General features: G+C 40.6%; 1 protein-coding gene across 2 annotated transcripts in view; it reads right to left on the bottom strand.

The window, feature by feature from the left end:
- Window positions 1–1,277: 1,277 nt before the first annotated feature.
- Window positions 1,278–23,238, bottom strand: part of PNP (purine nucleoside phosphorylase) — an 87,188-nt gene continuing 65,227 nt past the window's right edge. For both annotated transcript variants that reach the window (XM_069760878.1, XM_069760869.1), the window contains exons 2-6: window positions 6,957–7,126; window positions 6,673–6,776; window positions 5,990–6,165; window positions 3,756–3,946; window positions 1,278–3,032 (exon numbers count right to left, since the gene is read on the bottom strand). In XM_069760878.1, the coding sequence (XP_069616979.1) occupies window positions 2,815–3,032; window positions 3,756–3,946; window positions 5,990–6,165; window positions 6,673–6,776; window positions 6,957–7,126 (859 nt within the window). In that variant the 3' untranslated portion in view covers window positions 1,278–2,814. The remainder of the gene's footprint in view (window positions 3,033–3,755; window positions 3,947–5,989; window positions 6,166–6,672; window positions 6,777–6,956; window positions 7,127–23,238) is intronic.

A 23,238-nucleotide genomic window follows, 5' to 3' on the forward strand; every position in this document is an offset into this window, starting at 1 on the left:
GGCTGATCCAACATCAGTGGAAATAATGATCAGTAGTGTGTTTGACCTCCTTACCATGCCTGGGTATTGTCCTGATGAGGCAGCAGATGTTCTTCTGGGGAATCTGCTCCCAGACCTGGATTAAAGCATCAGTCACCTTGTGGAGGTGTTGTTGGTGGATGGGATGAGACATGTTGTCCCAGATGTGCTCAATTGGATTCAGGTCTAAAGAACAGACAGACCAGTCATCAGTGCCTTCATAATGCTGGAACTGTCAACACACTTCAGCCACATGAAGCCTAACATGATCATGCATCAGAAGGAACCCAATGCGTCTGGTCTCACAAAGGGTCTGAGGATCTCATGCCGGTACCTAATGACAGGGTGCCTCTGAGTAGCACATGGAGGGCTGTGCGGCCCTCCAAAGAAATGCCCTCCAAAGAAATGCACACCACACCATTACTGACCAACTGCCAAACTAGTCATGCTGGAGCATGTTGCAGGCAGCAGAACGTTCTCCACAGCATCTCCAGCCTCTGTCAAGTACTCAGTGTGAACCTGCTGTCATCTGTGAAGAACACAGGGCGCCAATGTTAAACCTGCCAATCTTGATGTTCTCTGGCAAATGCCAGTCGCCCTGCACGATGTTGGGCTGTAAGCACAACACCTACTTGTGGACTTTGGGCCCTCAGAGTGTGTTTCTGATAGTATGAGCAGGCTCATGGATGTTAGTGGCCTTTTGGAGGTCATTTTGCAGAGGTCTGGCATTGCTCCTCCTTGCATAAAGGAGGAGGTAGCACTCCTGATGCTGGATTGTTACTCTCCTACAGCCAAAACAACATCCAAAAAGGATGAGAACAGAGAATTGGTCTGTGGTCTCCCCCTGCAGGGGTGGTCTTGCTAATTGCCTATCATTTCTACCTGTCGTCTGGTCCATTTGCGCAATGGCAGGAGAAATTGTTTGGAGTTACATTGTGTTGAAGTGTTCCCTTTGTTTTTTTGAGCACTGTAGATTGTGAGCCCCAATGGGCACAGTGCTGATAATGTCCGTAAAGCGCTGTGGAATTAATGGCACTATCCAGGAAAGAAAAGTAAAATTATATTCCAGAGTGCTGCGTTATCACAGTTTCACTTTTTAGATTACACAAAGAAGGGCTCAGTAAGGTGGAACACTGATGTGAACACAATCTGTTACTAGTCTAAATCCTACAATTGAAGAGAGTGTTATGGATTATAGGAAAAGCCACAATACTGAGGCCAGTTATACAAAAAAAAAAACCACACACACACACAGAAGGTATCTGTGGTCCATCGCCATTTTATTTAAGCTTTCTAAGTTATATACAAAGGATAGAGGTATATAGTATTTCAGATGCAGAAGGAATGTCAAACATTTCTTATATTACACACACAAAAAAAATAGAAATGTCTTACAGAGCTAAACCCTCTGTAAATCGGTTTTCTATAGTACAGACTGCAGGAGTGATTAAATGACACAGCTACAGTACTCAGGATAGGTGTACAAATTGCTTTTCTTCTAAAGGTCATTAGAACAAGCTTAAGAAGGTCCTTCAGCACAGGTTTACATTTCAGTTTTTAAAGTATCTTTAAGGACGTAAAGAAAATAAAAATCTGAAAGGATTTCACGCATATCTTTACTTTGGTATAGTTATTGGTGCATTTTTCTGAAACTCTGTAAACCTCCCTTAGGCTGGTGTCCCACTTGCAACTGCAATGCAAGAAACTCGCTCGAGCCTCGCCTCAATACCTGGCACTGCTGCCGGCAGTTTGGACCGGAGCGTTCAGCTGCATAGAAATACATGGAGCCGCACACTCCAGTCCCGAGTGCCGGCAGCAGTGCTGGGTATTGAGGCGAGAGACTCGCACGAGTTTCTTGCATTGCAGTTGCAAGTGGGACACTGGCCATAGAGTAAAAGGCTATTATTAAGAATGATTGGGTGTGTAGAACATCAATTTCTATTGTATTTAAGACTATATTAATAAGGAACTTTTGTAAAAAGGCCAGCTCATAAGTAAATTATGTAAACAAGCAACTACTCTGCATGTGTGGAAACCATGTTTGGACCCATTCAACTCTACAGGAGATTCACCAGAAGTACAAGTACTATTAGGGCTGCAGTAGACATAGATGGCTTAGCCCTGATACTGTGAAAGACCAATGTTCTGCAAGTGTACCATAATGATATACACCAGTTACCCATATATGGAAGAGTACAGGCAATTTATACTTGAAGCAATACAGTACCGTAAAGTCGGTCTAAAAAACCTCACGTATTTTAGATGTTCACAAGTAGTAAAAATTACATTGTCTCTACTGTCTTATCACATGAAATTCAAGTCTCCATTATTATTCATAACCAAACTATTGTGGATGTTCATAATTAAGTGAGGATTGTTAAAAAAATGATAATAATTATATATATATATATAGTAAACAGGTCAACAAAAGGCTCTAAATAATAAATAGTATATATAATGATAAAATATTAACTTCAAGTTATTAATTTCAGTGCAACAATGATATTGCAAAAAAGGTACTATGAGCCGTCAGCTCGTATACACAGATATCTACAAGAGTGATCACGGGAACAGAGAGCAGAAGAGGATTGAGTTGTGATAAAATAACTGAGGAATGTAATCTGGTTCTCTACATAGCCGGCAGATACAGAAATGTGGAGAGAACGGTGCCCTATAGTTAGAGAAACACTATGCACAGCCAAGAGGTTACCGTTACTTAGCAATGGTCAATAATTCTAAATACAAATCGCCAAGATGGAGTAGCAGTGCCTCCTCCAACCATACTGGACATCCTTTCTAGAACACGTTATTGTTCAGCTCAAGGCGCTTTAGCAGGAGAGTCACCATCTTCTCCATGAATCTGGCACTGTCTTTTCCAGCTTGGAGGACTTCTTCATGGTTAGCGGTGACTTCACTGTTGTAGTCCATCACTGCCTTGTTTGTAATGAGGGACATTCCCAAAACCTTTAACCCACAATGTCTTGCCACAATTACTTCAGGCACTGTACTCATCCCTTGATAAAAGACAAAATAAAATAGGTAAATGCAATTTCAATGTAATGTGATAAACACTGCTACAATTGCACATTTGAAGTAGAGCTTTTAAAGTCATGCCGTTTCTATAGCTTCTATTCATTTCACTAGGATATGCAAAAATAAGGTAGCTCAACAGCTTTTGCCATTTCTATAGCTCCACCTACAGTGGTCGCAGCCTAGACAGTTATGATCATGGCTGAAATTAAGGATCTTGACACCCCTAAACCTCCCCACCCAAGACATTATGCAGGATTTTTATTATTTTTCACACATCTGAGCAGTGATTCAGTATTGACTTCTTGCATTGGATCACTGCATCCACAGGTACAATTGAATAAAGAAGTGGTGCTGCAGGAAGCTATAGTCAGCTCTGTAGAAGAGTTGTAGGAGACAGCATGGGAGTGTAGGAGAGTTTTGAATTTATGGGATTTTATTTCTGGGGCACTAACAATAGTAGATTACATTAAGTGAGCATAGTGGCTATATTTATTAAAGGGACACAAATGGCATAAACATTTTATTAAATTAGATTATTGGCCTACATTTCGTCAGTGACAGTATCTGACAGACGGGAATAGCCTTCTAAGTTCTGTGTGGCTCTAAATAAATGTGGACTTCACATTATATTGTATACATATTTCATTCGCTCGAGAAAAAACAAACAAAAAAAAAAACCATCCTTCAAGATTCATTTTACATACCGACTGCATCAGCTCCAAGGCTACTCAGGAATTTACATTCAGCAATAGTCTCAAAATTGGGTCCTCCAAGACTACAGTATACTCCTTCCCTCATCTTCTCTGAGAATCCCAGTTCTTGCCCAACAGCCAAAGCCAACTTCCTCAGGTCCTTGTCATAAGCATCAGACATAGGGGGAAACCGAGGACCAAACCTTTATAAAAGACCATCGGTGGTTAGTAAGGAAGAAAAATGATTACACCTTATGCAGCAATGTGATTCTGGATTTATAGCATGCAGAATTGTTCTCCCCCCCCCATCATTCTTTTGGATGGGTGGGGAGGACGGCGTTATAAGGGGTTAAACAGTCTGATTTCCCACCATTATAACAAAGTCAAAGAGCTAAAATTCTAACAGTTAACCTTTCAAGGACCAGGACATTTTTTGTTTTTGAGCTTTTGGTTTTCTCCCCTACTTCAAAGAGCCATAACTTTTAGTTTTGAATTACACCATTTATTTTACCACATGATGTACTGAAAAACAAGAATGGGAGAAAAAAAAAAAATCTCCAGGTCATAATGATTTTCAGCAATATCAAATGTATGGAGGTTATATGTACAAAGTAGAATGTGTCACCATTTTCCGAGACTTATTATTCTGTCCTTGGAGTTAGCTGAGTGCTTGTTTGTTTTTTCCATGCTGAGCTGAATTTTGCTACAATTTTGGACTACATACAGTATAAACATCCTGGATCACAGTTCCCTAAAAAAAATACCGGTGACCCAAAATTAAAAAACACCAGTTCTGGAAGTTAGAAGTACAAAACCCTTTGGCATATAAACAGTTTAAATAATTTTATTAGTCACACACTACACTTAGGTCGAGGGAACCTCGCGCGGGTTCACTGCAAGAACCTCGCGCGGGTTCACTGCAAGAACCTCGCGCGGGTTCACTGCAAGAACCTCGCGCGGGTTCACTGCAAGAACCTCGCGCGGGTTCACTGCAAGAACCTCGCGCGGGTTCACTGCAAGAACCTCGCGCGGGTTCACTGCAAGAACCTCGCGCGGGTTCACTGCAAGAACCTCGCGCGGGTTCACTGCAAGAACCTCGCGCGGGTTCACTGCAAGAACCTCGCGCGGGTTCACTGCAAGAACCTCGCGCGGGTTCACTGCAAGAACCTCGCGCGGGTTCACTGCAAGAACCTCGCGCGGGTTCACTGCAAGAACCTCGCGCGGGTTCACTGCAAGAACCTCGCGCGGGTTCACTGCAAGAACCTCGCGCGGGTTCACTGCAAGAACCTCGCGCGGGTTCACTGCAAGAACCTCGCGCGGGTTCACTGCAAGAACCTCGCGCGGGTTCACTGCAAGAACCTCGCGCGGGTTCACTGCAAGAACCTCGCGCGGGTTCACTGCAAGAACCTCGCGCGGGTTCACTGCAAGAACCTCGCGCGGGTTCACTGCAAGAACCTCGCGCGGGTTCACTGCAAGAACCTCGCGCGGGTTCACTGCAAGAACCTCGCGCGGGTTCACTGCAAGAACCTCGCGCGGGTTCACTGCAAGAACCTCGCGCGGGTTCACTGCAAGAACCTCGCGCGGGTTCACTGCAAGAACCTCGCGCGGGTTCACTGCAAGAACCTCGCGCGGGTTCACTGCAAGAACCTCGCGCGGGTTCACTGCAAGAACCTCGCGCGGGTTCACTGCAAGAACCTCGCGCGGGTTCACTGCAAGAACCTCGCGCGGGTTCACTGCAAGAACCTCGCGCGGGTTCACTGCAAGAACCTCGCGCGGGTTCACTGCAAGAACCTCGCGCGGGTTCACTGCAAGAACCTCGCGCGGGTCTCTTGCATCAAGTCCCAGCAATCGAGACTGGAGTGTGCGGCTGCATGTATTTCTATGCAGCTGAATGCTCTGGTCCCGACGACAGTGCTGGGACTTGATGCAAGTTTCTCACATTGAACTCACAAGTGTGACCCCAGCCTTACGTGGATTAACAAGACTGACCCTGCCGGGTCCACATGTGCTTTGTTAGGCTACATAGACATCATGGAGAGGACCTCGCCCAAATTACACGGTTTTGTATTCATCTTATTGGGAGCCATGTATACTACATTTCCAGTGTACCTGCTGTGAGTGGCTTTTTCAAAAGTTGAACCCCAGGTCCTTTAGATGGTTATTATATGGAGACAACACCATTATTAATCTAATTACAACAGACCATTCCCTTTTAAACATGAGGTCAGAGTAATACAAATGCTCACCTATCCTCATTAGGACCAATGAGTGGATTTTGTCCTGCAAATCCTGGCATATTTATGTGATCCATTATCACCATTATGTCCCCAACGCTATAATCTTGGTTCAGTCCTCCAGCAGCATTAGTGACAATTAGTGTTTCAACTCCAATCAGGTGGAAAACCCGTATTGGAAATGCAACCTGGCAAAAATGAAAGAATAGTTACAACTTAATAACATTACTTTTCTAAAACACGATCGTGAGAACCATAAATCTTATCTACTGTCCCACCTACAGAGATCCTATCCCAATATGTAGTAGGTGTAATAATATTTGCAAATACCGCCAATTAGAAATGTATTATAGCTCTTCTGATTTGTTATGTCACTTACCCCATTTGCAGGGCATTGCAATAGCTTGGGTATCCATGGTTACTTACGACCACTAGCAATTAACGGTCACTATATGAGTGGTCGAAACCACGGATACCCAATCTACTGCAATGCCTGCACAATCAGAAGAACTAGATTACATTTCTAATTGGACATATTAGATAATATTATTACACCTACTACATACTGGGATAGGATCTTGGAACAGTTTACACCCAATTTGCTAAATAACGGAGAACATGTGGACAACCATAATATCTAAGCAATTGTTTATCCCCATACTGGTTATATTGTATACAGTATATATTGTTCTCACCTTCCACAGTGGGTAACCTTCATAAGCATGAAACCGTCCTTGCATGCAAACACATGGCTTCCCATTCAAGTTTCCAAATATAAGACGACCAGCATGTCCAGGAACTGCAAAATTCAGGAAAAAGAACAAATCAGCACAAATGTATATAGGCGTCATTACAAATTATGTGGCGTGTGCGCGGCAGGAGATAGGATTGTATGATCCTTTTACCTTAATCTCAGGACAAAATGAACATGGGATTTGGAGATCATAAACATTATACGATTAATACAAATTTTCCATACCTGTACTGTGTGGGAAGTTTGGGATGTCTCCATAATTGAAGGCCATCTGATCTTTTAAGAGTTCACCCAGAGCTCCAAGCCCAGAGCCGCATACAATGGCCACTGCAGGACGATGTTCTGTCTTGGACAGGAGCCAGTCAGCAGTCTGCTTGTATTCTTCATAAGTGTACCTAAAGCCACAGTAAAAACACTTGTCAAAAAAACCAAAATCTAGAAGATGCAATATTTTTAAAATATTGAAAGCATGACTCAACGGTGTTACCAAAAGTGCACTTATAACAAATTAGATGAGAATTCCTTATAGCTAAAGCTTTGTGATAGGGGGTTCATTAGAACCAATACTGTAAGGATGAGCTTTTAATGTTACACTTTTTAATGCATGTATTAAGTAAATTAGGTTGCTTGCATTTCTTTCCATTCATTTTTTAACTACACATACGCTTGTTTCTTTTTAGTATGCCATGTTTTAAATAAAATCAGCTTGTGAGTCTACAAAAAGCGGCTTTTTTTTTTTCTTCTTTTTTAACAGTGAAATTAAATAGCGGCAAAAATTCGTTGTGCACACAAAGCTTTAGGAAACCGTAAGTGGACAATAAATTTGCCTAAGGTTTCTGCACCTTTGTAAAAAAAAAAAAAAAAAAAAAAAATTAGCTGGCAGTACTATTGCATTGTTAAAATGGGAACGAATAACTTGCAAACAATTTCAGAAAAAGTTATCCACATTTTATTACATACATAAGAAAATTAGAATGACAGAAAGCAGGCAAAAGCTAATCATATCTATCATATCTATTGACTTTGAACAGTCATTTATAAAGAATGTACTGTATGTTCACATGGAAAAAAAAAAAAGTTGGAAAATCAGACCCCTGAGTGTAATAAAATGCAGACATTACAGTCCCCATAAAATAACTTCCAGGAAAGCAGAATTCTGTTCAGCCATTTGGAATCATGTACCAGAACAACAAATGCATTAGAAGCATTTTAGGTACCCATGACATGTAAGACATGCTGCAGCAATTGGCCACCATGTAATAGGGCCCGCTGTGCGTATGCGTACACAGGTCAATAGTTTATTGGCTTATTACTCTAAGGGCTCATCTCCACTTGTGTGAGAAAAAAATGGTCCGATTTACGGACCGAAAAAACTGATGTAACATCTGCGAGTGCCATGCGATTTTTTTTTATCGCAACATCCGTATGACATCCGTATTGCTGTCCGATTTTTACGCACGGGTCTCCTTTGAAAAGCCGGTAATTCAGCGCAGAGTACAGTAAAATCACAGTGACAGGTTAGATGAGAGTAGATATATACACATAGAATAGAGAATATATATATATATATATATATATATATATATATATATATATATATATATATATATATATATATATATATATATATATATATATATATATATATATATATATATTGCAGCGCGAGACAACTTAAAAGCTGGTAATTCAATTACCGGCTTTTGCTTTCTCCTTCCTAAACCCGACATGATATGAGACCTGGTTTACATACAGTAAACCATCTCATATCACCATTTTTTTTGCATATTCCACACTACTAATGTCAGTAGTGTGTATATGCAAAATTTGGGCGTTCTAGCTATTATATTTAAGGGTTAAATGGCGGAAAAAATTGGCGTGGGCTCCCGCACAATTTTCTCCACCAGAGTAGTAAAGCCAGTGACTGGGGGCAGATATTAATAGCCTGGAGAGGGTCCATGGTTATTGGCCCCCCCCCTGGCTAAAAACTCCTGCCCCCAGCCACCCCAGAAAAGGCACATCTGGAAGATGCGCCTATTCTGGCACTTGGCGACTCTCTTCCCATTCCCGTGTAGCGGTGGGATATGGGGTAATGAAGGGTTAATGCCACCTTGCTATTGTAAGGTGACATTAAGCCTAATTAATAATGGAGAGGCGTCAATTATGACACCTATCCATTATTAATCCAATTGAATGAAAGGGTTAAAAAAAAACACACACATTATTAAAAATTATTTTAATGAAATAAAATCAAAGGTTGTTGTAATATTTTATTTAACGCCCAATCCAATCACTGAAGAGCCTCGTTCTGTAAAAGAAAAAACATAATAAACCAACAATATACTTACCTTCCGCAGATCTGTAAAGTCCAACGATGTAAATCCTTCTGAAGGGGTTAAAACATTTTGCAGCCAGGAGCTTTGCTAATGCAACGCTGCTCCTCGCTGCAAAACCCCGGAGAATGAAGCTAAATATAGATCAATGAGCTATATTTAGCTTCATTTGCGGTGAGGCGCCCTCTGCTGGCTGTTCCTAGATCGTGGGAACTTTCCTAGAAAGCTCCCAGGCTTTCTAGGAAAGTTCACAAGATCTATGAACAGCCAGCAGAGGGCGCCTCATCGCAAATGCAGGTAAATATAGGTCATTGACCTACTTTACCTTCATTCCCTGGGGTTTTGCAGCGAGGAGTAGCGTTGCATTAGCAGAACTCCTGGCTGCAAAATGTTTTAACCCCTTCAGAAGGATTTACATCGTTGGACTTTACAGATCCTCGGAAGGTAAGTATATTGTTGGTTTATTATGTTTTTTCTTTTACAGAACGAGGGTCTTCAGTGATTGGATTGGGCGTTAAATAAAATATTACAACAACCTTTGATTTTATTTCATTAAAATAATTTTTAATAATGTGTGTGGTTTTTTTAACCCTTTCATTCAATTGGATTAATAATGGATAGGTGTCATAATTGACGCCTCTCCATTATTAATTAGGCTTAATGTCACCTTACAATAGCAAGGTGGCATTAACCCTTCATTACCCCATATCCCACCGCTACACGGGAATGGGAAGAGAGTGGCCAAGTGCCAGAATAGGCGCATCTTCCAGATGTGCCTTTTCTGGGGTGGCTGGGGGCAAGTATTTTTAGCCAGGGGGGGCCAATAACCATGGACCCTCTCCAGGCTATTAATATCTGCCCCCAGTCACTGGCTTTACTACTCTGGTGGAGAAAATTGCGCGGGAGCTCACGCCAATTTTTTCCGCCATTTAACCCTTAAATATAATAGCTAGATCGCCCAAATTTTGCATATACACAGTACTAACATTAGTAGTGTGGAATATGCAAAAAAAATGGTGATATGAGATGGTTTACTGTATGTAAACCAGGTCTCATATCATGTCGGGTTTAGGAAGGAGAAAGCAAAAGCCGGTAATTGAATTACCAGCTTTAAAGCTATCTAGCGCTGCATTAAATATATATATATATATATATATATATATATATATATATATATATATATATATATATATATATGTGCTGTGTGTTTTTTCTCTCGCACCCATTGACTTGCATTGGCGAGTCTCGTCCGAGAATCTCAGCAATACGCAGCATGCTGCGATTTTTTTCTCAGCCGACAGATTTTTCTCAGTCCAATTTCGGCTGGGAAAAAAAAAAAAAAAAAAAAAAAAAAAAAAAAAAAAAAAAAAAAAATCGCTAATGGATTGTCACCTATTGCAAAACATTGGTCCGAGTGCAATCCGATTTTTTATCAGATTGCACTCGTCCGTTTTTCTCACAAGTGGAGATGAGCCCTAATGGGATTGCACAATACTGACTGATCTCTGGCTACATAATACCGGACTATACAAGAACATAAGGATTCTAATATTACACATGTCTGCGACTAAAAAGCTGTTTGATTATTTTCATCTACCGTAGTTTCCATGTATTTTGGTGTGCTGAAAATGAAAAAATATTGAATAAAAATCCTGGACGTCAGGATTTGCCACAAAATGCAAAATTCTCTTCAAATGTAGTATATTTTTCCCAATTTTTGGTATTTTTATCTTAAGGTTTTGAAAGTCAAAACTACTATTAATTAATTCACATCAATGCATTGAAGATATACAATGCCAAAAAAAATATAACTTTCAAAGAAAAGAACTTTCAGAGTGAGCTAATGAAACCAGCATCAACATGTTGCAAGCTGAACGAGCAGGCTCTGACATGCTCGGCCTTGATTCAATTATTTATCTAGGTTCTCACCTGTTCTCATTTTTTCATCTCAGTTCGTGTTAGGCCGGTTTCACATGTCAGTGGCTCCGGTAAGTGAGGTGACAGTTTCCTCACGTACTGGAGACACTGACTCACGTAGACACATTGAAATCAATGTGTCTCTGCGCATGTCAGCGTGTTTTCACGGACCGTGCGTCCGTGTGCAAAACCCGGAGACATGTCAGTGTTCGTGGGAGCGCACGGATCACATGGACCCATTAAAGTCAATGGGCCCGTGTATAACACGTACCGCACACGGATGTTGTCCGTGTGCCGTGCAGGAGACAGCGCTACTGTAAGCGCTGTTTCCCCGTGTGTGGTGCTGAAGCCGGTATTCATCCCTTCTTCCCAGCAATGTTCGCTGGAAAGAAGGAATGAATAATTTTTTTTTTTTTTTTTCTTTCCCCTTAAAAATAAAGTTTTTGCGTCCCCTCCCGCCTCCAATCCCCTGTGCGCCCCCCCCTTCCCGCCCGCTTGCCAGGAAATACTCACCCAGCTCCAGCGATGTCTCCTCTCAGCGGCTGCAGCCTGTGCTGTGTGAGCATCTCCTCACAGCCTAAGAGCTAACTACCCCTAAAGAAAGAAGCAGGAAAGCTATCTTGCCTCAGAGAAAATCCCCAAAGGATAGATTAGCCCCCCACAAATAATCACTGTGAGTGGAGAGGGAAAAGACATACACAGGATGAAACCAGGATGAGCACAGGAGGCCAGTCTAGTTTGATAGATAGGACAGGATGGAATACTGTGCGGTCAGTATAAAATACTACAAAAATCCACGCAGAGTTTACAAAAAATCTCCACACCTGACTAAAGGTGTGGAGGGCAAATCTGCCTCCCAGAGCTTCCAGCAAGACAGAATAAATTCACACTGATAAGCTGGACAAACATAGAAAGCACAGAATGGATAAGTCCACAATCTATGGACAGAAAAGAGCAAGCAAAAACTTAGCTTTGCTGAACTGGTCAGGATAACAGGGGACTCCAAAGAGATGTGAATCCAACCAGGAACCATTTACAAGTGGCACTGGCTGAAGAAAGAGCCAGGCCTAAATAGCCGAGCAGAAGAGAAGATAAGTGGAGGCAGCTGAAGACAGCTAACTCCAAGGAGCAGCCATACCACTAGAAAACACAAGAGGGAGCCCAAGAGCAGAACTCACAACAGGTTAGTACCTAGTAGCACAGCTTGTAAACGCTGTAGCCAGAGAAGAGTCATTCAATTCTTGTTTGAATGATTTTCATCCATTCTTCCTTGGAAAATGCTTCCAGTTCTGTGAGATTCCTGGGTCATCGTGCTTGCACTGCTATTTAGAGGTCAAACCACAGATTTTCAATGATGTTCAGATCAGGGGACTGTGAGGGCCATTGTAAAACCTTCAGCTTGTGCCTTTTGATGTAGTCTATTGTTGATTTTAACTAGTGTAGGATCATTATCACTATGTAGAAGCCATCCTCTTTGTTTTTTTTAACAGATGGTGTTATGTTTGCATCACAAATTTGTTGAAATTTAATTGAATCCATTCTTCCCTCTACCCGTGAAATGTTCCCCATGCCATTGGCTGCAACAACCCCAAAGAATAATTGATACACCTTTATGCTTAATGAGTGGCAAGAGGTTCTTTTCCTGAAGTTCTGTGCCTTTTTTCTCTCCACACAAACCTTTGATCATTGTGGCCAAAGAGTTCCATTTTAACCTCATTGGCCCACAGGACTTGTTTCCAAAATGCATTAGGCTTGCTTAGAGGTTTTGCATACTTCTGCAGCTGAATTTTATAGTGAGGATGCAAAAGAGGTTTTCTTCTGATGACTCTTCCATGAAGGCCATATCTGTGCCGGTGTCTTTGAACAGTAGAACAATGTACCATAACTACATAGTCTGCTAGATCTTTCTGAAGGTCTTTTGCAGTCAAGCAGGGGAAAGGGGGTTGATTTACCCCTCTAGCAATCCTATGATTAGCTCTCATGAAAATTTTGCTGGTTTTCTATGCCTTATCTTGACCTCCACTGTTCCTATTAACTGCCTTAATCACGTTTTGAACTGAGGAAAGGGTAACTTGAAAATGCTTTGCCATCTTATAGATTTCTCCTGCTTTGTGGGCCTCGACCATTTTCAGAGTGCTAGACAGCTGCTTAAAAGAACCTATGGCTGCTCTTTTTTGGTACAAGGTTACAGGAGGCTGGGTTTTTATAAAGCTGGGAAATTTGCATCACCTGGCCTTTCCTAACAATGATAGTGAACAAGACATAACCCTAACAGGCTAATTAAGGACTGAAACCTTTTTCAAAATTATCTGAGCACAAATCTTTGCATCGGCCCATATTCTTTTGTCATTTTTAAAAAGTAAAAAATGACTTGTTTTCCTACAATACAAAGGAAATGTATAATCATTATCTTTAGGCCTTTTAGAGATCATTTCATTTTCAACTTGCTTAGCTATTCACAATAACAGTAATTTTGACCAGGGGTGCCGAAACTTTTACATGCCACTGTATTGAATAGTTGTACGCAGCATTCTTACATGAACATACAGTACAGGGCTGCCCACTGGTTCAGGTCTTTCTACATTAGTCATTGCTCAAATTTGGTGATGTTACTCTTCAAACAGTTTCTACTTCCTTTTTGAAATAGGTACAAGTCCATTATAATGTATTTTTCGTAGTGCTATGCAAATGATATACATGTACTCAACTTCAGAGTCAAGACTTGTGAGGGACACACTAAATACAGATAATCATTAACTAGGGCTGAGCCATGCAGGACTTCATGTTCTGCTTGAAAACCATAATAACTCCAAAATAGAAAAATCCACAACTTAAATGAAAACATACTGATGACAAAACTGGAAGTAAAAATAAATAAAAGAATAATAAATAATAATAAAATATATATATATATATATATATATATATATATATATATATATATATTATATAGTATTTATTTATATGATATATAGTTTATATATTCACTGACTGTAGCACAACCTGCGATTTTATACAATGCCTTTGATATAATGTGATATACGGTACATGAAACTACAAAATCATTGTTCTTCCACTAACCTTGTAGTGCTGAGCTAGTATAGTTTTCGTCGCAGCAGCTGCATGATTTGCTACTGATAGACAGCCTGAATACATGTGGGGATTGCCTGTTTGTTAGGGAATTCCCACATATATTCAGCCTGCAAATCATGCAGCTGCGGCGACAAAAACTAAATCTCCGAGCACGCCAAAATACTTGGAGAACACCCGAGCATGCTCGTGGAAACCCGAGTAATTAGTATACTTGCTCATCACTACTAACTAGTTTATTATACTTCCTACAATTAGATACATGGTGTTCTTCACAGCCTACAAATAAAATAGTATTTTTCTTGGACAGCTTAGGTCTATATAGGCAGGCTGCAATCTCAACGTAAAAGTCCATCTTTGCTGCAGAGGACCTATAATAAGGGATGCAAATCCTTTCAATTTTTCCTATTACAGATAGTACATGTAAAGGGTTTATCTCAGTAAAACACATTATCACCTATACATAGGACAGGTGATAACTTGTTGATCAGTTCTTCTCCCCCAAATGGTAACTGCACCAATCTGCAGATCTAGGAAGATTGATCTCCATTACAACATGGCAGGGCAAATCAGATGCCTGACCACATATCCATTCATTTTCTATGGGGCCGCCGGAAAAAGCTAAGTGCATCACTCGGCATGCGCCATAGTGAAAATAATGGAGTGCAGGTCAAACGAGGGCACTGTTGCTCCGTTCTTACAGGGATAAAAGCTCCCAGTTCTGCCTATTGGAGTGGGTCCCAGTAATGGAGCCAACAACAATCAACAAATTTTCACCTATTCTGTGGTTATGTGATAAAGAGGTTGTCCTATTAGGTGACAACTTGTCTTAATAGGACCACCCCCTTAAGGGCAAACAAGCACAACTTTTTTCCAAAGCTCCCAGAAGTGGTTGCTGCAGGCAGTAACTGTATGGCTATGTGCACACGTCAGGATTTCTTGCAGACATTTCCTGAACAAAACTCGACATTTTCTGCAAGAAATCCGCATGCGTTTTTTTCCCCGGTTTTCATGCGTTTTTGCATTAAATAGCAGCAAAAAAAAATCCATAAAATTAATGAACATGCTGCGTTTTTCGCAATGCGTTTTTTTTTTTTCACAAGACTGCTGCCTTATACCACCCTTCATTTTATAACTTATTTTGCCGGCAGAATAGGTTTTTATTTTTTCATATTTAGATTTTGGTTGGTTTTCACTCCTTTAAAGAAAAAAAAGTTTGTTCTCCTTTGTCAAATGGTCTTATTCCAATTCCTATAAACTGAATGGTTCTAGTAAAACAGCCATACATAATCTTTGAAAAAAAAAAAAAAAGTATACAACAGTCATTGTGCCATAAAAATAACATAACTATAGTACTATCTTGTACAGATAAGGAAACTTAATTGCTCCATAAGAAGTTATCTGCTCAATTTCGAACAAACATGATAACGTGAAGAATATAAAAAACATACAACATCTGGTGACAAGTACATTGTCCGTTCATAGGTTTCCTCTCCATCCAGCTGTAAAAACTAAGATGGCAGGTGCATTAGACATGGTGTAAAAGCAAAACCCCTGAATGGAATGGCATTTTGTAGAAGAGAGCAGCACGACGTAGTCAAACCGAAGTTCATGTAAATCTAGAGAGAATAAAAAATAAAAATGCACAGCTGCTATATATAGATGACCTCTAAATTTGCTTATAGCCAGACTGTACAAGCGTTAAGGTGTTCTAACCAAACAGACAGGTCATTAACCTATAGGACTGGTCATCCAAAGTATACGATCAAGAGCAACACAAAATTTTGTCAGAACTATTCACCCATGGTTTGTTACAACCTATCGTCAGATATGATGGATGGTGTTGAAGCACTGTTTATATTTATAAAATAAAAAAAAACCCTATTCATGATGTGACTGATAGCTATAGCTGCCTGCCTAACAGCTGACAGTCACTTGTTCAATCTACCTTTGTCATGAATTTCAATAGAGAGCCTTGAGGAAAACTATCCAGGCTAATTTTCACAAATATTCAAGATTTAGTGGTTTAACGAATGTTGGTTTTTTTTAATGGTGCTTTTCAATTAAATTTAAAATTCCAATCTAAGACAGCAATGATCCCATGCAAAGTTTCATGGTATCAATGTTTGACCTCATAAAAGCTGCAAAAGGAGAACATGAATGGCAACATTTTTTTTTTTATTAATTAAGGCTCATTAACATGTTTTAAATTAGATGTACATGTTGGCAGTATCTTCCAAAAAATATTTTAGATGGGAGACTGCGCCATCTCAGTACACCTAAGATATATGTCAATGTCCAAGTACACTGACATTGCCCCTGTTCATTCCTACCCTGATTCATAGATATGGCCTCTACGCTACATTCCATATGTAAAACCGTGCTGACAAGTTCACATGAGAGTGACCCATCAGGCAATTGGAGTAGAGTGGGGAGAGACAAGCCAGATTGGGTGCTGGACTCCCCTTTCTCCCTATGGTTCCCGGATGGCTTTTCAAACTTTTCTTCTGAAACACAGCAGTTTCAATATCAGATGTTACCTGGCTGCAGTTGGGCAGCCAAGCTCTGATTTATGCGGACTGTGCTTCAATGATCTAGTGACAGGTTCCCTTTAACCTCATAAAGACCACATGTCAACTCAAATTCACAGTGTCATGTCCTAGGTTTTTGTAAATTTATTGCATGGAGTTAAAGCCAGGGACCCTGGGAGAAAACAGGAGTGGTTTACTACAACTTCTGTCTCCTATTTTGCTGGGTACAGTGTGCTGAATGAGCAATATGTAAGGCACAGAAGCAACAGCAGTGCCAACATTTGTGGGTCCAAGTACTCACTGGGGAACTAATGGATGCCCCAGTTACAGTGGACAGAATAGAGTATTTTTTATATATACAGTATAAATATATATATATATATATATATATATATATATATATATATATATATATATATATATATATACACACACAGTACAGACCAAAAGTTTGGACACACCTCATTTAAAGATTTTTCTGTATTGTCATGACTATGAAAATTGTACATTCACATTGAAGGCATCAAAACTATGAATTAACACATGTGGAATTAAATACTTAACAAAAAAGTGTGAAACAACTGAAATTATGTCTTACTAGATGGCAGCCCGATTCTAAAGAATCGGGAGTCTAGAATCCATATATACTTTATTTATTCAAATGTAAGAATAATACAATTAATAAATAATAGTAAGAAAGAACAAAAATAATAGGCAGTATATGGAGAAAACACCAAACAAAAGTTCAAAATTGGTGTGAAAATGTCACTGAACCACTTCACAACTAAATATATATAGTTTTGGTAAATGGTATTATCATTTTTTTGACGAAATTCGGCAGGAGCTTGAAGAGCAACGTCACTGGGCCCGCCTCCACGCAGTAGAAACTTGCTGTGAGGTAAAAATTCAAAAATCACACCAAAATGGCGGGCGGAGTGTGTCACAGTACGGCACGTTTCTGATTGGTCGCTCGCAGCAGGCGGCAACCAATCAGACACTGGACACTGTTGACGTCACTTATCTCCGGACATTAGCTCCGGACATTAGCTCCGGACATTAGCTCCGGACAGGAAGTTGGCACAAATTGCAGGAAGTAGTATTCTAGGCAATTATATATTAGATATTCTAGGTTCTTCAAAGTAGCCACCTTTTGCTTTGATGACTGCTTTGCACACTCTTGGCATTCTCTTGATGAGCTTCAAGAGGTAGTCACCGGGAATGAACTTCCAACAATCTTGAAGGAGTTCCCAGAGATGCTTAGCACTTGTTGGCTCTTTTGCCTTCACTCTGCAGTCCAGCTCACCCCAAACCATCTCGATTTGGTTCAGGTCTGGTTACTGTGGAGGCCAGGTCATCTGGCGCAACACCCCATCACTCTCCTTCTTGGTCAAATAACCCTTACACAGCCTGGAGGTGTGTTTGGGGTCACTGTCCTGTTGAAAAATAAATGATGGTCAAACTAAACGCAAATCGGATGGAATAGCATGACACTGCAAGATGCTGTGGTAGCCATGCTGGTTGAGTATGCCTTCAATTTTGAATAAATCCCCAACAGTGTCACCAGCAAAGCACCCCCACACCATCACACCTCCTCCATGCTTCACGGTGGGAACCAGGCATGTAGAGTCCATGCGTTCACCTTTTTTGCGTTGCACAAAGACCTGGTGGTTGGAACCAAAGATCTCAAATTTGGACTCATCAGACCAAAGCACAGATTTCCACTGGTCTAATGTCCATTCCTTGTGTTCTTTAGCACAAACAAGTCTCTTCTGCTTGTTGCCTGTCCTTAGCAGTGGTTTCCTAGCAGCCTTTTTACCATGAAGGCCTTTTGCACAAAGTTTCCTCTTAACAGTTGTTGTAGAGATGTGTCTGCTGCTAGAACTCTGTGTCATTGACCTTGTCTCTAATCTGAACTGTTGTTAACCTGCGATTTCTGAGGCTGGTGACTCGGATAAACTTATCCTCAGAAGCAGAGGTGACTCTTGGTCTTCCTTTCCTGGGGCGGTCCCCATGTGAGCCAGTTTCTTTGTAACGCTGATGGGTTTTGCCACTGAACTTGGGTACACTATAAAAGTGTTCCCAATTTTTTGGACTGACTGACCTTCATTTCTTAAAGTAATGATGGACACACATTTTTCTTTACTTAGAATTTGTATTATGGCAAGAAAAAAGCAGCTATCAGTCTATTCAGTAGGACTATAAGCTGTGTATCCACCAGACTTCTGCTCCACACAACTGATGGTCCCAACCCCATTTATAAGGCAAGAAATCCCACTTACTAAACCTGACAGGGCACACCTGTGAAGTGAAAAACCATTTCCGGTGACTACCTCTTGAAACTCATCAAAAGAATGCCAAGAGTGTGCAAAGCAGTCATCAAAACAAAAGGTGGTTACTTTGAAGAACCTAGAATATAAGACATAACAAAAAAGTGTGAAACAATTGAAATTAAGTATATAATTCCACATGTGTTAATTCATAGTAACATAGTAACATAGTTAGTAAGGCCGAAAAAAGACATTTGTCCATCCAGTTCAGCCTATATTCCATCATAATAAATCCCCAGATCTACGTCCTTCTACAGAACCTAATTGTATGATACAATATTGTTCTGCTCCAGGAAGACATCCAGGCCTCTCTTGAACCCCTCGACTGAGTTCGCCATCACCACCTCCTCAGGCAAGCAATTCCAGATTCTCACTGCCCTAACAGTAAAGAATCCTCTTCTATGTTGGTGGAAAAACCTTCTCTCCTCCAGACGCAAAGAATGCCCCCTTGTGACCGTCACCTTCCTTGGTATAAACAGATCCTCAGCGAGATATTTGTATTGTCCCCTTATATACTTATACATGGTTATTAGATCGCCCCTCAGTCGTCTTTTTTCTAGACTAAATAATCCTAATTTCGCTAATCTATCTGGGTATTGTAGTTCTCCCATCCCCTTTATTAATTTTGTTGCCCTCCTTTGTACTCTCTCTAGTTCCATTATATCCTTCCTGAGCACCGGTGCCCAAAACTGGACACAGTACTCCATGTGCGGTCTAACTAGGGATTTGTACAGAGGCAGTATAATGCTCTCATCATGTGTATCCAGACCTCTTAATGCACCCCATGATCCTGTTTGCCTTGGCAGCTGCTGCCTGGCACTGGCTGCTCCAGGTAAGTTTATCATTAACTAGGATCCCCAAGTCCTTCTCCCTGTCAGATTTACCCAGTGGTTTCCCATTCAGTGTGTAATGGTGACATTGATTCCCTCTTCCCATGTGTATAACCTTACATTTATCATTGTTAAACCTCATCTGCCACCTTTCAGCCCAAGTTTCCAACTTATCCAGATCCATCTGTAGCAGAATACTATCTTCTCTTGTATTAACTGCTTTACATAGTTTTGTATCATCTGCAAATATCGATATTTTACTGTGTAAACCTTCTACCAGATCATTAATGAATATGTTGAAGAGAACAGGTCCCAATACTGACCCCTGCGGTACCCCACTGGTCACAGCGACCCAGTTAGAGACTATACCATTTATAACCACCCTCTGCTTTCTATCACTAAGCCAGTTACTAACCCATTTACACACAATTTCCCCCAGACCAAGCATTCTCATTTTGTGTACCAACCTCTTGTGCGGCACGGTATCAAACGCTTTGGAAAAATCGAGATATACCACGTCCAATGACTCACCGTGGTCCAGCCTATAGCTTACCTCTTCATAAAAACTGATTAGATTGGTTTGACAGGAGCGATTTCTCATAAACCCATGCTGATATGGAGTTAAACAGTTATTCTCATTGAGATAATCCAGAATAACATCCCTCAGAAACCCTTCAAATATTTTACCAACAATAGAGGTTAGACTTACTGGCCTATAATTTCCAGGTTCACTTTTAGAGCCCTTTTTGAATATTGGCACCACATTTTCTATGCGCCAATTCTGCGGAACAGACCCTGTCGCTATAGAGTCCCTAAAAATAAGAAATAATGGTTTATCTATTACATTACTTAGTTCTCTTAGTACTCGTGGGTGTATGCCATCCGGACCCGGAGATTTATCCATTTTAATCTTATTTAGCCGGTTTCGCACCTCTTCTTGGGTTAGATTGGTGACCCTTAATATAGGGTTTTCATTGTTTCTTGGGATTTCACCTAGCATTTCATTTTCCACCGTGAATACCGTGGAGAAGAAGGTGTTTAATATGTTAGCTTTTTCCTCGTCATCTACAACCATTCTTTCCTCACTATTTTTTAAGGGGCCTACATTTTCAGTTTTTATTCTTTTACTATTGATATAGTTGAAGAACAGTTTGGGATTAGTTTTACTCTCCTTAGCAATGTGCTTCTCTGTTTCCTTTTTGGCAGCTTTAATTAGTTTTTTAGATAAAGTATTTTTCTCCCTATAGTTTTTTAGAGCTTCAATGGTGCCATCCTGCTTTAGTAGTGCAAATGCTTTCTTTTTACTGTTAATTGCCTGTCTTACTTCTTTGTTTAGCCACATTGGGTTTTTCCTATTTCTAGTCCTTTTATTCCCACAAGGTATAAACCACTTACACTGCCTATTTAGGATGTTCTTAAACATTTCCCATTTATTATCTGTATTCTTATTTCTGAGGATATTGTCCCAGTCTACCAGATTAAGGGCATCTCTAAGCTGGTCAAACTTTGCCTTCCTAAAGTTCAGTGTTTTTGTGACTCCCTGACAAGTCCCCCTAGTGAAAGACAGGTGAAACTGCACAATATTGTGGTCGCTATTTCCTAGATGCCCGACCACCTGCAGATTTGTTATTCTGTCAGGTCTATTAGATAGTATTAGGTCTAAAAGTGCTGCTCCTCTGGTTGGATTCTGCACCAATTGTGAAAGATCATTTTTCTTGGTTATTAGCAGAAACCTGTTGCCTTTATGGGTTTCACAGGTTTCTGTTTCCCAGTTAATATCCGGGTAGTTAAAGTCCCCCATAACCAGGACCTCATTATGGGTTGCAGCTTCATCTATCTGCTTTAGAAGTAGACTTTCCATGGTTTCTGTTATATTTGGGGGTTTGTAACAGACCCCAATGAGAATTTTGTTACCATTTTTCCCTCCATGAATTTCGACCCATATGGACTCGACATCCTCATTTCCTTCGCTAATATCCTCCCTTAAAGTGGACTTTAGACAAGACTTTACATAGAGACATACCCCTCCTCCTCTCCGATTTTTACGATCCTTTCTAAACAGACTGTAACCCTGTAAGTTAACTGCCCAGTCATAGCTTTCATCTAACCATGTCTCGGTTATTCCCACTATGTCAAAGTTACCTGTAGATATTTCTGCTTCTAGTTCTTCCATCTTGTTTGTCAGGCTTCTGGCGTTTGCGAGCATGCAGTTTAGAGGATTTTGTTTTGTTCCAATCTCCTCGCTGTGGATTGTTTTAGAAATGTTCTTACCTCCCTTCTGAGTATGTTTTCCTGGATCTTCTTTGTTCAAGTCTAATGTTTTTCTTCCCGTCCCCTCTTCTTCTAGTTTAACGCCCTCCTGATGAGTGTAGCGAGTCTTCTGGCGAATGTGTGTTTCCCAGGTTTGTTGAGGTGTAGTCCGTCTCTGGCGAGGAGTCCATCGTACAAGTAATTCACACCGTGGTCCAGGAATCCAAATCCTTGTTGTCTGCACCATCGTCTTAGCCAGTTGTTTGCATCAAGGATCCTGTTCCATCTCCTGGTGCCATGCCCGTCTACTGGAAGGATAGAAGAAAAAACTACCTGTGCATCCAGTTCCTTTACTTTCTTCCCCAACTCTTCAAAGTCTTTGCAGATTGTCGGTAGGTCCTTCCTTGCCGTGTCATTGGTGCCAACATGTATCAGAAGAAATGGGTGGACGTCCTTGGAGTTGAAGAGCTTTGGTATCCTATCGGTCACATCCTTGATCATCGCACCTGGAAGGCAGCATACTTCTCTTGCAGTTATGTCCGGTCATAGTATTGATGCCTTCAGTGTGAATGCACAATTTTGATAGTCATGAAAATACAGAAAAATCTTTAAATGAGAAGGTGTGTCCACACTTTTGGTCTGTAATTATATATATATATCTGTAGGATAATTATACTTTACTATTCTGTCCACACGATCAGCAGCACTGCACATCATGGTCCTTCAGTATTGGTTGTTTGTTCATAAGGAGATTCATTTTCTTTTTTTAAATCAAAAATTTTAAGTAATCCTTAGGATGACTTTCCTTATGACGTGGAAGAATAGAGCTGGCAAATGCTGGAATAAGCAATGACTAAATAAATTTGCCAATCCCTCCAGTGAGGGCTGTATTAGCCACTACAGTTTAATATGAAGAATATGGGGAGGAGATATCTAATGGCAGCTTACAATCCTCCTTCATAATATGTAGCTGTAACAGGACACCTGGCTCAGCAGGTGGTCTATCCTCAGCTTCAAAGTGAAAACTCACCAGCTTAGCCATTTTCCACTCATGACAGCATGAACCCCTGTGGTGCCCATGCTGTGCAACTTCTTTATCCAGTCAGATAGGATTTCATAAGGAGAGTATGGAGTTATATGTCCTAGCTGTACAGCAGTTACATTTTTGAGATCTCTGGAATGGGTCGAATGGATGAGGAGAAAAAGGGTGTGACCGACCAAGGTGTTAA

This window comes from Ranitomeya imitator, chromosome 1 (genome assembly GCF_032444005.1).
Source record: "Ranitomeya imitator isolate aRanImi1 chromosome 1, aRanImi1.pri, whole genome shotgun sequence".
NCBI classification, from domain to species: domain Eukaryota; kingdom Metazoa; phylum Chordata; class Amphibia; order Anura; family Dendrobatidae; genus Ranitomeya; species Ranitomeya imitator.